At 41.5% G+C, this 16,392-nt stretch overlaps 1 protein-coding gene across 2 annotated transcripts in view; it reads right to left on the reverse strand.

Moving 5' to 3' along the window:
• Nucleotides 1-16,392, reverse strand: part of PLCD1 (phospholipase C delta 1) — a 72,759-nt gene that overhangs the window by 11,549 nt on the left and 44,818 nt on the right. For both annotated transcript variants that reach the window (XM_081970203.1, XM_081970204.1), the window contains exons 4-10: nt 13,951-14,080; nt 9,467-9,698; nt 7,469-7,670; nt 4,597-4,741; nt 3,094-3,243; nt 1,745-1,873; nt 577-724 (exon numbers count right to left, since the gene is read on the reverse strand). In XM_081970203.1, the coding sequence (XP_081826329.1) occupies nt 577-724; nt 1,745-1,873; nt 3,094-3,243; nt 4,597-4,741; nt 7,469-7,670; nt 9,467-9,698; nt 13,951-14,080 (1,136 nt within the window). The remainder of the gene's footprint in view (nt 1-576; nt 725-1,744; nt 1,874-3,093; nt 3,244-4,596; nt 4,742-7,468; nt 7,671-9,466; nt 9,699-13,950; nt 14,081-16,392) is intronic.

The raw sequence follows: 16,392 nt of genomic DNA on the forward strand, positions 1-16,392 counted from the left end.
CTACTCTCTCTCTCCCTACCTATCTACTGAATTATCTATCTCTTTCTATTTCTCTCTCTCTCTATCCCTCTACCTACCTATCTACCTACTCTTTCTCTCTCTCCCTTTATCTACCTACCTACCTACCTAACTACTCTCTCTCCCCCTACCTACTGTATTTCTCTCACTTTGTCTCCTTGTCTATCCCTCTATCTACCTACTTTTTATTTTAATTTGCCTCTTCAAAACCTTGGTGCGTCTTACACTCCGAAAAATACGGTAAACACTTGTTTTTCAGTAAAATATTGTAACTCTTGGTTATATCATAGCAGGATGCTGCAAGCACCCAAAATGCAGTGACATGAGGGGGAGGGGAGGGGATACCATTGGAATTTCCAATTTGTGTCTTAAGTCTCTTTTTTTGGGAGGGGGAGGGGATCTGTCAGAACTCCAAACAGTTACTAAACAGCCAGTTGTAAGTTGAGGACTACCTGTACTAAGAATGATCCATTTAAAATGAGTATTGGATCAGGAATGCTGCCTATTCAGTTATATTCCAAAATCGTTTGCCAAAAGCATTAAGAAGATGCTGCGTACCTGATTCCTGAGCCAGTTTAAGGATTTTGCCCTCACTGAAAGAGCACATCTCGTCATGAGGCTGTGGCTCAGCAAAACCTTGAAAATGGACGCTTTTACAGTAGATGACAGTGTCTGACAGCTCCTTGGCTAGCTTTAGCTTGTCGCTCTAGCAGAGAATGAGAGAGAAACGGTCAACCAGCCTCATCACAAGCCTGTCTAAAGATTACTCGGACAAACTGCTTTGGAATATGCAATAATGCCTCTTTAAAGCAGCCCTGGTCAAGGACTGACTCATTAAAGCAGCCACATGAATCAATAAGTCAGAATAGAGTTGGAAGGGAGCTTGGAGGTCTTCTAGTCCAACCCCCTGCTCAAGCAGAGGACCCTATACCATTTCATATATGTGGCTGTCCAGATTTCTCTTAAAAACCTCCAGTGATGGAGGAGCACCCAGAACTTATGAAGGCAAGCTATTCCACTGGTTAATTGTCCTCACTGTTAGGAATTTTATCCTGGATTCCAGGTTCCTCCTCTCCTTGATTAGTTTCCATCCATTGTTTCTTCTCTTGCCATCTAGTGCTTTAGAAAATAATTTGACTCCCTCTTCTTTGTGGTAGCCCCTCAAATATTGTAACACTCTTATCACCCCACCACCACCACCACCACCACCAGTCCTTCTTTTCTCTACACTGGCCTTACCCAGTTCTTGCAACTGTCCTTCCTATGTTTTTCTCTCCAGGCCTTTAATCATCTTAGCTGCTCTTCTCTGCCCTTTTTACAAAATCTCAACATCTTTTTTGCAATGTGGTGACCAAAGCTGAATGCAGTATTTCCAGGACCTACTCACGTTTCACATTTCAAATGAAACTTGTTAAACCAGCTATCTCTCTGTGTCTTCTTCAGGTTTACGGGTAGTTCTCAATTTATAGACATAATTCAGCCCAGACGTACAGCAATAGTTTGTGTTAGTCATTAAGAAGGTTGTCACATGCCCACACCTAATTTTAGGACTTTTTGCAGCAGTCGTTAAGGGAGGACACTGTATCTAATGAGCAATTTTGCCAGAAAGTGAAAATAAATACTGGTTTTTGGCATTTTTCCCCCCAGTGCTGTTGTAATTTCAGTCATTAAACGAATGGTTATAAGTCGAGGACTACCTGTGTAGATCATGTACCTGGAAACTTACCAATTTCTTCTTTTCTACCTCACTTTTCACAGTCTCGTCTTCCATTTCAGCGGCTTCATCTTCATCTGAAACTTCTTCCGTTTCTGCAATTAACTTCCTCCCTTTCACAAGAATTTTCCCTTTTAATTGCTAGGAGATATAACAAAAATTGATTATAGATAGTTCCCAACTTACAGCCACAATCGAGCGCAACATTTCTGTTGCCAAGGAGACAGTATTTAAGACAGTAAGTAGTGAGCTGTGCCCCATTTTATGACCTTTCTTGCTACGGGGGTTAAGTGAATCTCTACCGTTGTTAAGTTAGTCAAATGGTTGTTAAACGAATATGGCTTCCCCCTTGACTTTGCTTGTCAGAAGGTCGCAAAAGGGGATCACGTCACCCTGGGAACAATGCAACTGTCATAAATATGAGTCAATTGCCAAGCATCTGAATTTTGATCATATAACTCTGGTGATGCTGCAGTGTGAAAAACAAGCAGACACATTTCATCATATGTGGTGGAGTTGTGTTAAAGCAAAAAGAAAAAGGGCAAAAATACACAGACGGATAGAAAAGATCATAGGGAAACAGGAAGATTTCAAACCTGAACTATTTTTTTATTAGGGATGATATCAGAAAAGTTTGATAAGAAAAGTATGTATTTAATATTACGTGTCTTAAACAGCAGCAAGGATGACCTTCGCACGGACCGGTGAAATTCAATTTTTTTTTTTACTACCAGTTCTGTGGGATCTGTGGCTCAGTGGGCGTGGCTTGGTGGGCGTGGCAGGGGAAGGATACTGCAAAATCTCCACTCCCACCACTCTGGGGCCAGCCAGAGGTGGCATTTGCCTGTTCTCCGAACTACTGAAAATTTCCGCTAGCGGTTCTCCGAACTACTCAAAATTTCTGCTACCGGTTCGCTGAACTGCTCAAAATTTCCACTACCGATTCTCCGAACTACTCAAAATTTCTGCCACCGGTTCTCCGAACTACTCAAAATTTCCACTAACGAATCTCTGAACTACTCAAAATTTCCACTAACGGGTCTCTGAACTACTCAAAATTTCCGCTAATGGGTCTCCGAACTATTCAGAATTTCCGCTACTGGTTCTCCAGAACCTGTCAGAACCTGCTGGATTTCACCCCTGGACCGGGGGCTGGGGACCCCTGCCATAATAATCTTTGTTGTTCTTCTCTGCACTCTTTCTAGGGCCTCGGCATCTTTTTACTTCTTGACAGCCAAATCTGAATGCAAATATTCCAAGTGTGGCCTTATCAAGGCCTTATAAAGTGGTATTAACACTTCACGTGATCTTGATTCTATCCCTCTGTGAATACGAGCCCACCAAGTTCACACCAAGCTCACCTCTGGGGAAGGCAGGCTGGTTGCTTTGGAATCAATTGGCACCACCAGCAATGTGTCCTTCAAAATGGAGTGGAGGTGGCGTGCCATAGTCTCTTGCTGGTTGAGGCTGCAGTGGTTCTCCAGAGATATAATGACAGGATACGGAGAGATCTGTGTGGAAAGGAAACAAGCCTGAACAACCTACGTTAAGGAACAATGGGTCTTGATTACATGCAGAGAATTTCAACCTTCAGGGAATTTAAAAATAATATGGGTGATTTCACCATTGGAATGGAATGCCAATGGAACAGAATGGAATATGGAATGGAATGGAACATACAATGGAATGGAATGGAATGGAATATAGGAATGGAATGGAAGATAGAATGGAATGGAAGATAGAATGAAATGGAATGGAAGATAGGAATGGAATGGAAGATAGAATAGAATAGAATAGAATAGAATAGAACAGAATAGAGTAGAATGGAATGGAATGGAATGGAATGGAATATAGGAATGGAATGGAATATAGGAATGGACTGGAAGATATGGAATGGAAGATAGAATAGAATGGAATGGAATGGAATATAGGAATGGAATGGAATATAGGAATGGAATGGAATGGAAGAGAATAGAATAGAATAGAATAGAATGGAATGGAATGGAATGGAATGGAATGGAATGGAATGGAATGGAACATAGGAATGGAATGGAAGATAGAATAGAATGGAATGGAATATAGGAACGGAACGGAATGGAATATAGAATAGAATAGAATAGAATAGAATAGAACAGAATGGAATGGAAGAATGGAATGGAAGATAGAATGGAATGGAATATGAAACAATGAGATGGACAAGATTAAATATTGGTTTAGTAGAAATAGAAATAAGAATACAATAGGAATAAAGATAGAGATGGATAGGGATAGAGCTGTGATGGCAAACCTTTTTGGCACTGTGCCCAAACCAGAACTTGCATGCATGAGCCCGCCAAAGAGCGCCAGAAACCCGGAGACCAGCTGGCCAGTGTGCATGTGCATGCCGGCCAGCTGGTCTTTGGGTTCCTGGAATGTGCATGCGCACCAGCCAGCTGGTCTTTGCGCACACTGGAGCACTGGAAGCCCAAAGATCAGTTGGCCGGTGCAGTAATGGCCGGTTTTTTGGACCAGAAGAGCATCTGGCGTCTGCGCACGTGCCCTCAGACAGGGGTCTGCGTACCACCTCTGGCCTGTGTGCCTTAGGTTTGCCATCACAGGGATAAGGGATAGGAACAGGAATAGAACAGAATGTTCTTTATTGGCCAAATGTGATTGGACACACAGGGAACTTGTCTCTGGGGCATAAGCTCACAGTGTCCATATAAACAGCAAGTAATAGGTCATATATGGGTCATAAATCAATTTAAGGAGCAGAGCAACACTGTCTAACCTTCTCATTTGAAATATTTAATCACTTTTTATATTTAAATCTTTAGAAATCTTAGCATGTCCTCTGGCTTAGAAGAGAAGGCAGCAACCCTTACTTTGAAAGCGTAATTTTTGATGGCTTTGATGGCGTCACTGAAGAGGATCTTGGACGTAAACGTGTAACCGTGGTAGATGACCGGCTCTGCGTTCGGGCCATCCCAACAATCGAGTTCCACACATCGGCAACCTTTCATCAAAGCTCTACGGGAGATGCGATATCAAAATCCATCAGTCAACGTTAAGAAGAAGCACCAGCCAACAAGGATGGGAAGCCTTGACTACTTGGATAGTCCTCCAAATACGGCTTGTCCTTGACTTACGCCCAGAATTTCTCTTGCTAAGTGGGAAGTCTATTAAGTGAATTGTGCCCCCATTTCACGACCTTTCTTGCCACCGTTGTTACTCTGAATCACTGCGGTTGTTAAACTACTAATCCGCTTGTTAAGTGGCTTTCCCATTCACTCTTCTTGCCAGAAGGTCACAAAAGATGACCCCATGACCCCGGACACTGCAACCGTCATAAATATGAACCAGTTGCCAAGTATACAACTTCGGTGGCGCAGTTAAGAGTGCAGAACCGTAGGCTACTTCTGCTGACTGCCGGCTGCCTGCAATTTGGCAGATCAATTCCCACCAGGCTCAAGGTTGACTCAGCCTTCCATCCTTCCGAGGTGGGTCAAATGAGGAGCCAGATTGTTGGGGGCAAGAGACCGACTCTGTAAACCGCTTAGAGCAGGGGTGTCCAAACTTGGGAACTTTAAGACTTGTGGACTTCAACTCCCAGAATTCTGGGAGTTGAAGTCCACAAGTCTTAAAGTTCTCAGGTTTGGACACCCCTGGCTTAGAGAGAGATTGCAAAGCACTGTAAAGCGGTATATAAGTCTAAGTGCTATTACTATCCGAATATAAGTCACGAGACCATGGGAATGCTGCAATGGTCGTACGCATGAAAAAGCCACTTTTTGCAGTGCTGTTGTAACTCCAAACAGTTCACTAAACGAACCGCTGTAAGTCGAGGACTACCTGTAATCAAGATGGCAATTAGGACTATGCCACTAGCGGCCATCTTGGTTCATTTAAGGACGCCGGTTGTCAGTCACCTTTTCAGACAGTGGGTGTTCTTACCCAAGGGCCGACTGCTAAACCAATGGAAAACAGGGCCAAAAATCTGGCACGGTTGTAACATACTCTGCAATTTTGGCATTTCCAGCTAAAACATTTGTTCATTCTCTTCCAAGGTCTTAAATGATCTTGCACAATTTGGGACAGGATACGGGAGGAGGATCCCATAAATGCATAATGGGGCTTGTTCCTGCTGGCCCGAGCAGGAGTTCAATAGACGTAAGAGGAAGGATTTATGGGAAATGCTTTTAAGAGAAATAACACTTTTGGCCCTGCTGTTTCCAGACTGCCAGCATATACGCTGCTCACCGGTGGGTTAGCTGGCTTCTTACAACCGTAACACTAGTCCATGTCACAAATGTAGATATTGATCCGTGTAACGGGGTTGAATCTGGGTCTCCAAATATAAAGTTCATTGGGTAGATTTGCATGGTATCTCTGGGGTTAAGGTTTTCGTAACATCCTGGGAACACCATTAAAAACCACAATGCCTTTTTTTGACTTTGCTCTATTTTGTCTCCTCCCCGCTACTCTCTCTCTCTCCCCCTTCTCTCTCTCCATCTTTTTCTTGACTTTCTCTCTCTCTTATCTTTCTCTGCCTCTTTCCTCATCTCTCTGTCTCTGTCTCTCTCTCCCTCTATCTTTTTCTCTCTCTTCCCCCTGCTTCTCTCTCTCTTTCCCCCCTCTCTCTGCCTGTCCCTCTTCCCTTCCACTTCTCTGTCTCCGTCTCTCTCTCTCTCCTTCTCTCTCTCTGTTTTTTCTTGATTCTCTCTCTTTCTTATCTTTCTCTGCCTCTTTCCTCATCTCTCTGTCTGTGTCTCTCTCTCCCTCTCTCTGTAGATTTCACTCTATTTTTTCTTTCTTCCCCATGCCTCCCTCCCCCTTTCTCTATCTCTCTCTTTCCCCCCCCCTCTCTGCATATCCCTCTTTCCTCCTCTTCTTTCTGTCTCTCTCTCTCTTTCTTCTCCTTCTCTTTCTCCATCTTTTTCTTGACTCTCTCTCTCTCTTATTTTTCTCTGCCTCTTTCCTCATCTCTCTGTCTATGTCTCTCTCTCCCTCTCTCTGTAGATTTCACTCTTATCCTTTTCTCTTTCTTCCCCCTGCCTCCCACTCCCCCTCTCTCTGTGTCTTTCTCTTCCCCCCACTCTCTGTCTGTCCCTCTTTCCTTCCTCTTCTCTCTGCCTCCATCTCTGACTCTATCTCTTTGAGTTTATCTCCCTCCCTCTCTATCTATCTCCACCTAATCTTCCTCAAAGGGCTGCAATTCTATGGAAATAGCAAAAGCACTTAGACTTATATACCACTTTACTGTGCTTTACAGCCCCCCCCCCCTAAGCAGTTTACAGAGTCAGCCTATTGCCCCCAACCAATCTGAGTCCTCATTTTACCCATCTCGGAAGGATGGAAGGCTGCGTCAACCTTGAACCAATCAGGATCAAACTCCTGGCAGTAGGCAGAGTTCGCAATAGCAAAAGCACTTAGACTTATATACCACTTTACTGTGCTTTACAGCCCTCCCTAAGCAGTTTACAGAGTCAGTCTATCGCCCCCCAACCAATCTGGGTCCTCATTTTACCCACCTCGGAAGGATGGAAGGCTGAGTCAACCTTGAGCCAATGAGACTCGAACTGCTGGCAGCCAGCAGTCAGCAGAAGTAACCTGCAGTCCTGCATTCTAACCACTGTGGCTCAATACCAGATTAATGTCTGATATCAGAAATATCAGAGATTAGAGTCCTAAGTACGGTGTGTTAAGTTGATGGATGAAAGGCAGACAAGAAGTACAAGCAATAAATCTATTAAGTACCTGATATAGGCTTCAGTACTGCTAGGTCCTTTTAGCTGGTCCTCCATGAGGTAGGTATTATGCGAAGAAGATATATAATAATGGCTGAGGGGTTGGGTCATATCCTGATATACTTGTCCATGAGTTTTATTGAAAATATTCCCATCCGCGGAAAGCAGATACATCTGGAAACCATCTTTGCTCATGGCCTTTTGCCTTTTAACTGCAAAAAGTTGGAATTAAAAAAAAGAAAATAATATTCTGAGAGCATTGTTGTTTAATGCCCATTTTCATTTTTGTCCAATGCAAGTAGTCTTCGACTTACAACCTTTTGCTTAGTGGCCATTTGAAATGGCACTGAAAGAAGTGATTTACGACGGTTTTTCACACTGTTGTAGCATCCCCATGGTCACGTGATCAAAATCAGGTGCTTGGCAACTGACTGATATTTGTGACGCTGCAGTCTCCCAAGGTCATGTGATTATTTTGGCGACCTTCTGACAAGCAGAGTCAATGGGGACGCCAGATTCACTTAACAACTATGGCAAGGAAGATCGTAAAACAGGGCAAAAATCTCTGAACAGAGCAATGGCTCATGTGGTTGTAAGACAAGGACTACCTATTCATACGAACAACTAAACAATGAAGAATTTAATATTAAGAAGCTTAAGACAGAAACGTCTATTATATGACAAATAATTTAATACATTTTGCAGTTGTTAATCAATGATGCACTCTGCTCTAGATGTAAGATTTAAGCAATCTTATGCTTATCAACATTAACATCTTAGAAAAATAGTTAATGTTGACATAATATTTTTTTCTTTTTAAAGGTTTAAGTTATCTAAAACATTAGAAGATGAATAAACTTGAGGCAATACTGAATAAATATCACTGCACCCAAATAATTTAACATACTAGCTGATAATCCTGCGTTGTCCAGGTATTTATTTATACGGAGATAATGTCCGGACCAAACGTAATTTCTAATGTTGGATTTTCTCCTTCACCAGAGGGAGCCCCCTTGTGGAGTACTGTGAAGTACCATGGCAACTCCACCGCTGTACAGAAGAAGCCATTTTAAGGCACAACAGGCTTTATCTTAACAGAACACACACCCCGAGGGGTGTTAGGGGTGTCTTACCCCCAGAGTATTTTTTCCAGACACACACACAGCCATATATATATGCTGATAAGGAAGAGAGCCTGTGGCTTAGTGGCAATTACATCGGCCTAATATGCAATACAGCCCTGGTTCGAATCTCAGTAAGGGTATGGCTAGCTGATGAGAGCTAAATAGCTTGAAATGGATCCATACTAGTCTCCGTTTATTTATTTATCAGCACAAATACAACATGTGTGTGTGTGTGTGTGTGTGTTGTATTTCTGCTGATAAATAAATAAAGGACAGAAAGGGGGAGTAGTGAGCTCCCTCCCATATTTGGGCATACCAGGGGTTGCAACACAAATATATATAAATCTACTGTATTTCCAGTTTCCTGCTTCTCCACAGAGTTTAACAGAGATGGAAGGGACCTTGTAGGTCATCTAGTCCAGCCCCTCACTCAAGCAGACCCTACACCATTTTGGACAGATGGCAGACTAGTCTCTTCTTGAAAGCTTCCAGTGATGAAGCTCCCATAACCTCTGAAGGCAACTTCTGTTCCATGGGTTGATTGCTCTCACTGTCAAAAGATTTCTCCTTATTTCCAAGTTGAATCTCTCCTTGGTCAGTTTCCATCCATTATTCCTCGTCTGCCTTCAGGTGCTTTGGAAAATAGCTTGACCCCCTCTGTGGAAGCCCTTCAAGTATTGGAAGACTTCTATCATGTCTCCCCTGGTCCTTCTCTTCACTAGACTAGCCATGCCCAGTTCCTGCAACCGTTCTTTGTATGTTTTAGCTTCCAGTCCCCTCGTTATCCTGGTTGCTCTTCTCTGCATTTTTTCTAGAGCCTCAACATCTTTTTTTATAGTGTGGTGACCAAAACCAGATGCCCACCTGTAGGTATCCCCGATTACCTGTTTCGTTGGGTTCATATTGCTCAATGAGGGAGAGGGCCAATTCGGGCCCAGCATTCTCCTCATGCTGCGCTTGTTGGAGGAATCGCACCAAGCGGTCCAGGGACATGATCGGCTGCTCATCCGCATGGTCCGAGAAGATGCCATCAATCTCCTTGCGTTCAGTCAATATCTTGTAGAACACCTCTATCTCTTCGTCTTCCAAAGTGTTGGTCTGGGATTTGTCACATTGCTGTGGATTCAGAGGGAAGAAATAAAAGGACGTCTTCTTTATGCGGCGCAACCTAAACCAGGGCTGGACAATGCAAAATAGGGCAATCATTGGAAGAGGGTCAACTTTGCCAGCTTAGCAAACGAAGCATCGCTCTGGCCAAGGAGATAAGCTGAAATAAGAAATTTCACAAATTCTTCTGGCCGTAAAGTGCTCTGGACTCTCCTTTTTGGGGGGAAACAGGCGTCTGAATTTAGAACTAGCAATTTTAAACTCTTTTTTTTCCCTCTTCTTTTTTTTTCTGCACACAAACCAAACCCAAGTCTGTGGAGATTCTCAGTTATCCAGGTCACAGTTGTCCCAAAGGTGCTTTTTCAAAAGGTGAAATGGATTTCCTTTTCTTTTTCTTGGAAGATATTTCACGTCTGCTCCAAGAAGCTTCTTCAGTTCTCAAGAACTGAATGGAAGGTGAACTGCTTCTTGGTTTTTCTTCAAGGAAAAACGAAGTCCAGTTGCCTTTTGAAGAAGCACCTTTGGGACAAATCCAAGAACAGAATAGAATTCTTTGTTTGCCCAAATGTGATAAGAATAAAAAGATACAACACAGTTAATATTCAAGGTTACTAACAAGCTATCAAATCATACTAGGAAACAATAAAAACAATTGAAAGATATAAGCAACAAGGTTATAATCATAAGTGGGAAGAGATAGATACTAAGAAGGAAGAGAATAACAATAGTAACACCTTCTTGGTAAATTATTGACAGTGTCGTGGGAATTAGTTGTTAAGCAGAGTGATGGCATTCGGGAAAAAACTCTCCTTGTGTCTAGTTGTTCTGGTGTGCAGTGCTCTATAGCGTCGTTTTGAGGGTAGGAGTTGAAACAATTTATGTCCAGGATGCGAGGGGTCTGTCGATATTTTCACAGCCTTCTTTTTGACGCCTGTAGTGTACAGGTCCTCAATGGAAGGCAGATTGGTAGCAAATGTTTTTTTCTGCAGTTCTAATTATCCTTTGAAGTCTGTCTTGTTGAGTTGCAGAACCAAACCAGATAGTTTTGGAGGTGCAGATGACAGACTCAATACCATATTTTTCGGAGTATAAGACGCATCTTTTTTCCTTTAAAAAGTGGCTGAAAATCTGGGTGTGTCTTATACACCGAATATAGCATTTTTTGCCTCCTGAAGCTCCACCCCTTCATCAAAATGGCAGTGCATAGCCTTATGGAGGTTTCAGAGAGCTCCTGAGGGCTGGGAAGGGCAGAAATGAGCAAAATAGGGGCCAGTTTTTGCCCCCCCCCCCAGTCCCCAGCAGCATTCTATAAGCCTCCATAAGGCTATGCATGCAATTTTTTTGACAACAAACTGGCCAGGTTTCGCGAAAAAGGGCCGTGTTTGCTCGTTTCCCCCCAGGAGCCCCCAGGAGCACTCTACAAGCCCCCCAAGGGTATTCATGGCTTTTTTATCCCTCTCCCTACCTACCTACCTACCGACACACTCTCTGTCTTTCCCTACCTATCTACTGTATTTCTCTCTATTTCTCTCTCTATCCCTCTACCTACCTACCTACACACACTCTCTCTCCCTACCTACTGTATTTCTCTATCTCTCTATTTCTCTCTCTCTCCCTCTCCCTCCCTCCCTACACTCCCTCCCTCCCTCCCTCCCTACTGTATTTCTCTCTCTCTTTCTCTCTCTCTATCCCTCTCCCTACCTACCTTGTACCTACACACACTCTCTCTCTCCGTACCTACCTACTATATTTCTCTCTCTTTCTCTCTCTCTCTCTCTATCCCTCTACTTACCTACCTATCTACACACACTCTCTCTCTCCCTACCTACCTTCTGTATTTCCCTCTCTCTCTATCTCTCTACCTACCTATCTACCTACCTACCTACCTACCTATACTCTCTCCCTACCTACCTACTATATTTCTCTCTCTCTCTATCCCTTTATCTACCTACCTACCTACCTAACTACTCTCTCTCTCTCTCTCTCTCTCTCCCTACCTACCAACTGTATTTCTGTCTCTTTCTCTCCCTCTCTATCCCTCTATCTACTTTTTTAAAAATTTGCCTCTTCAAAATTTTGGTGCGTCTTATACTCCAATGCGTCTTATACTCTGAAAAATACAGTAATGCCTCTATAGAACTGAATCAGCACACATTTTGCAATCACTGGAGCAAATAGAGAATCTGACCCATCATGCTTTGGGGGTGCTTGCAAAGCAGTTTGGGGCCCAGATTACAATGTGATCATGTCCTTCTCTCATTAAGTGAGGACTACCCGTACTATGAAATATCAATGTGCTACATAGCACTTACAGCTATTGATACAAGTACTCCTCAGCTTACAACTGTTTGAAGTTACAGCAGCACTGAAAAAAGCTGTTATGACAATTGTTCACACTTATGACCACTGCAGTATCTCCATGGTCATGTGATCAATATTCAAGCTATACTTCAAAAGAAAAAGGGGATGGAGCCCCAAAAGTTGAAGGGGAAAATGAATACAAAGATAAGAAATCCGATGATTTTATTAGCGGAATGAATGTGGCTGAAAGCAAAAAAAAAAGGGAATATGGAAAAGGGACTGGAGCCCTACTCCAAATTTTAAGACACAGAAGAAGAAAAAAAGGGGAAAATAATGGATTTAAGGAGAGAAATTTTACTAGGAGCACGATCGACAACTGAAGATAAATTAATTAAAGCAGTACATGGAGGGCGCAGAGATTACCTGAGAGATGCAACAAGCAATAAAGTGCGGAGAGAATTCCATAAAAACTTTATTAAGGAAATAAACAGAAGACTAATTCCACAAATGGCAAATGAAACAAGACTGTATGCCTATTGGAAGGACACGGGTTGATATATGAAAGTAAACTATAGAAAATTAGCTAAGCCTTGTGATTAGTAAGTAGTAACTTAGTAATTTTTAGATGGTTATGCTAAATAAATAATTGATAATGGCAACAAGGTAAATATTTGTGTAGGTTTGACGGGAGGAAGTTGGATATAAATAGTAAATGATTTCTTGCTAATAAATATTAATGATAATAATACTGAAATGATAAGAGACATAGTTAATGATATTTAACGTACTGGATTAACAAAAGGAATTTGGATACAAACTGCAAACAGTGTCTTGGGGAAAAAAGGCTTAGAAACTTTTGCTAATTAACCCTTATTTTGAATGTGTTATAAAGGGGTAATGTTACTGGAGATATGAAAGTTGATAACAAAAAATTAATTAAGTTTTATAATTTGTAAGTAATAATTTAGTAATTTTTAGATGGCTATGTTAAATACAATACAATACAATACAATACAATACAATAGTAGAGTTGGAAGGGACCTTGGAGGTCTTCAAGTCCAACCCCCTGCCTAGGCAGGAAACCCTATACCGTTTCAGACAAATAGGTATCCAACATCTTCTTAAAGACTTCCAGTGTTGGGGCATTCACAACTTCGGGAGGCAACTTCTGTTCCACTGATTAATTGTTCTAACTGTCAGGAAATTTCTCCTCAGTTCTAAGTTGCTTCTCTCCTTGATTAGTTTCCACCCATTGCTTCTTGTTCTACCCTCAGGTGCCTTGGAGAATAGTTTGACTCCCTCTTCTTTGTGGCAACCCCTGAGATATTGGAACACTGCTATCATGTCTCCCCTGATCCTTCTTTCTATTAAACTAGACTAAATGAATAATTGATAATGACAACAAGGTATATATATGTGTTGGCTTGATGAGAAGAAATTGGATATAAATAGTAAAGGATTTCCTGTTAACAAATATTAATTATAACAACAATAATGAAATGATAATGGATATTGTTAAGGATATGTATATGTACTGTCCTAACAAAAGGAACTTGGATACAAATTGTAAACTTGGAAAAAAAGGCTTAGAAATTTTGCTAATTAATTCTTATTTAGAATATGTTATGAAGGATGATTTTTGTAATAATTAACGAAATGTCATTATGTAGTTGTGTTTTTAACTATGGACTATTTTAGGCAAAAGGACGTTAAAACCATTTTAGTCAAATGAGAATTGTGGTATGCTGAAAGTAAGATTCTTTAAAATCTTAAAATTCTGTCATTACATGAAATGTTTGTGGAGCACTGGATCTCCAAGATTGCAATCCCTTCACTTGACAATTGTTTTGCAATTATGACGTCAGCTTCCTAATAGCAAACCTGTTTCCCCCATATTTAAAGTCAGAAGAGTCCTAAAACAAAGAAGGAAACGAAAATTAAATAAAAACCTTTTTGTTACCTCGAAGATCTGCCTGGCATAGCTGTCATCCATCTGAATGTTGACTTCCTTCATGAAACTTTTGAGTTCCTTAAAGCTCATCTTGTTATCTTTATTTTTATCTGCTTTCCGCAGGCAAGCGTGAATCCAGCTGTTGGAATGATTATTAAGGAGTCTACATACTCAGTATTTAAAATTAAATATTTAGAAGCTAATGGTCATGATCCTGGTGGCCTTCAAATCTTTAGGATTATGGAAAAAGGTTAGTCTTAGCAAAAGTCAGACATTACAAGAAGATATCAGATGGGGCAATACTATTGTATATTTAGGATGTTGTGAAAATAGGAAATTGGATGTATTTATGTGTGAAAAAAGGATTCAGTTTTAAAACAATTTTCTCATGAGACCTTATCTTAGTTCAGTCTATTTCAATTGAAGCCGCTGGCTAGGGAATTCTGGGAGTTGAAGTCCACGCCTTTTAAATTTGCTAAAATTGGGAAACTTTGACCTTAGTAAAAACTAGAAACGGGGAACATCACAACTGCATTGATGTAACCATTTCTGGGCATCACATCATGTGCACAGAAGTGTTCTTAGCAAGCTTCACACAAACAGATTGTTTGAAATTTTCACCTTAAGATATCTGATGGGGTGATGCATTCCACTGAAGATTTGTAACACCTTAACATAAAACCTCTGAAATGGCATCACAGCATGTCTCTATTATGTATTTCAGATTTGGTCTTCTACAGATAGTCCTCAACTTACAACAATTCATTTAGTGAACATTTGAAGTTACAACAGCGTTAAAAAAAAGACTTATGACCACCTGTCATACTTAATGATGGTTACAGCATCCCCACTGACTCCTATTTATGATACTTGCAATGTTCTGTGGTTCCATGGTCATGTTCTGGGGACATAAGTCAAGGAATCGCAGGTTTAATGTAAGCAAAAAGATCTGGAGTAGAGTCAAAGAGTCATGTGACCCCTTTTGCGATCATTAGATGACAAGTGCAGGTAGTACGACCACAATTGAGCCCAAAATTTATGCTGCTGTGAGAACGTTGTTAAGTGAGTTTTGGTCCATTTTATTGCCACAGTTGTTAAGTGAATCACTGCAGTTGTTAAGACTCCGGGACACTGCAACTGTCATAAATGTGAGTCAGTTGCCAAGCATCTGAGTGTAAATCCCAGAGCCACGAGGATGCTGCCATGGTCGTTAAGTGTGATAAATGGTCATGAGCCACTTTTTTCAGTGCTGTTGTAACTTTGAACAATCACTAAGAGAACTGTTGTAAGTTGAGGACTACCTTTAAAGACAATGGGAAAGCCAGATTCACTTAACAACTGTGTTGCTAACTGAACAACTGCAGTCTTTCACTTAACAACTGTGGCAAGAAAGCTCACAAAATGAAGAAAAATTCACCTAACAAATTTCTCTCTTAGAAACAAAAATAGGGGCTCAAATATGGTCATAAGTTGAGGACTACCTGTACTGTAGGTGTATCAGCTTTTCCCGACCTGGTGCAATCCAAATAATTTCAAATTCCACAAGAACAAATTCTTGTGTTCCACGGTCTCCTCCACCCCCCGCTAAATAAACACACCAAGTTAAATATAATCCCGGTAATTATAACCTGAGAGAAAACTTTGGCCAGGAGATAAATATAGTCATAGTTACCTTGGTCAAGGCTCCGTTTGGAAATTATGGGCTTCAGCAGATTTGAATGAGGCTAAATGGCAAACTTGGTGAAAGAGAAGGTAAATTTAGACTATCTTAACTGAAATGTTGGCAAGTCTTTGGAAGACATTACAGGGTATCTCCCCCCCCCCCCAAAAAAATGGGCTTAATTAGAAGCTAAGATTTCACATGCCATTTGCTCAAATTTTTTTTATTGCCAACAGGTAATTCTCGAATTACGATCGAGTCCACGCTTTGCATTGCTAAGCAAGGCAGTAAGTGAGTTTTGCCCCATTTTATGACCTTTCTTGCCACAAATTAAGTGAATCGCTGCTGTTGTTAACAACTTGGCCGTTAAGTGAATCAGGCTTCTCCATTGACTTTTCTTGACAGAAGGCCACAATCATGTGTGGCTATGGGACTCTACACCTGTTCTGTTTGGGATTTCCAAACTTCTATTCGTGTAGAGCAGGGGTGTCCAAACTTGGGAACTTTAAGACTTGTGGACTTCAACTCCCAGAATTCCCCATTCTGGGAGTTGAAGTCCACAAGTCTTAAAGTTCCCAAGTTTGGACACCCCTGGTGTAGAGGAAGGGTGTCAAACTCAAGGCCCTGGGACCTTAAATATGGCCCAAGGGGCTGTCCTGGAAGTAGTGAAAGACCGGCCCACGGTGCCTCTGCTAGTGAAAACCACAGGTGCCCCATGACACAGGGGTGAAATTCAGCCAGTTCTGACTGGTTCTGGAGAACCGGTAGTGGAAATACTCCTTCTGGCTGGC

The sequence above is a fragment of the Natrix helvetica genome, assembly GCF_964273705.1.
Source record: "Natrix helvetica genome assembly, chromosome: Z".
NCBI classification, from domain to species: Eukaryota; Metazoa; Chordata; class Lepidosauria; order Squamata; family Natricidae; genus Natrix; species Natrix helvetica.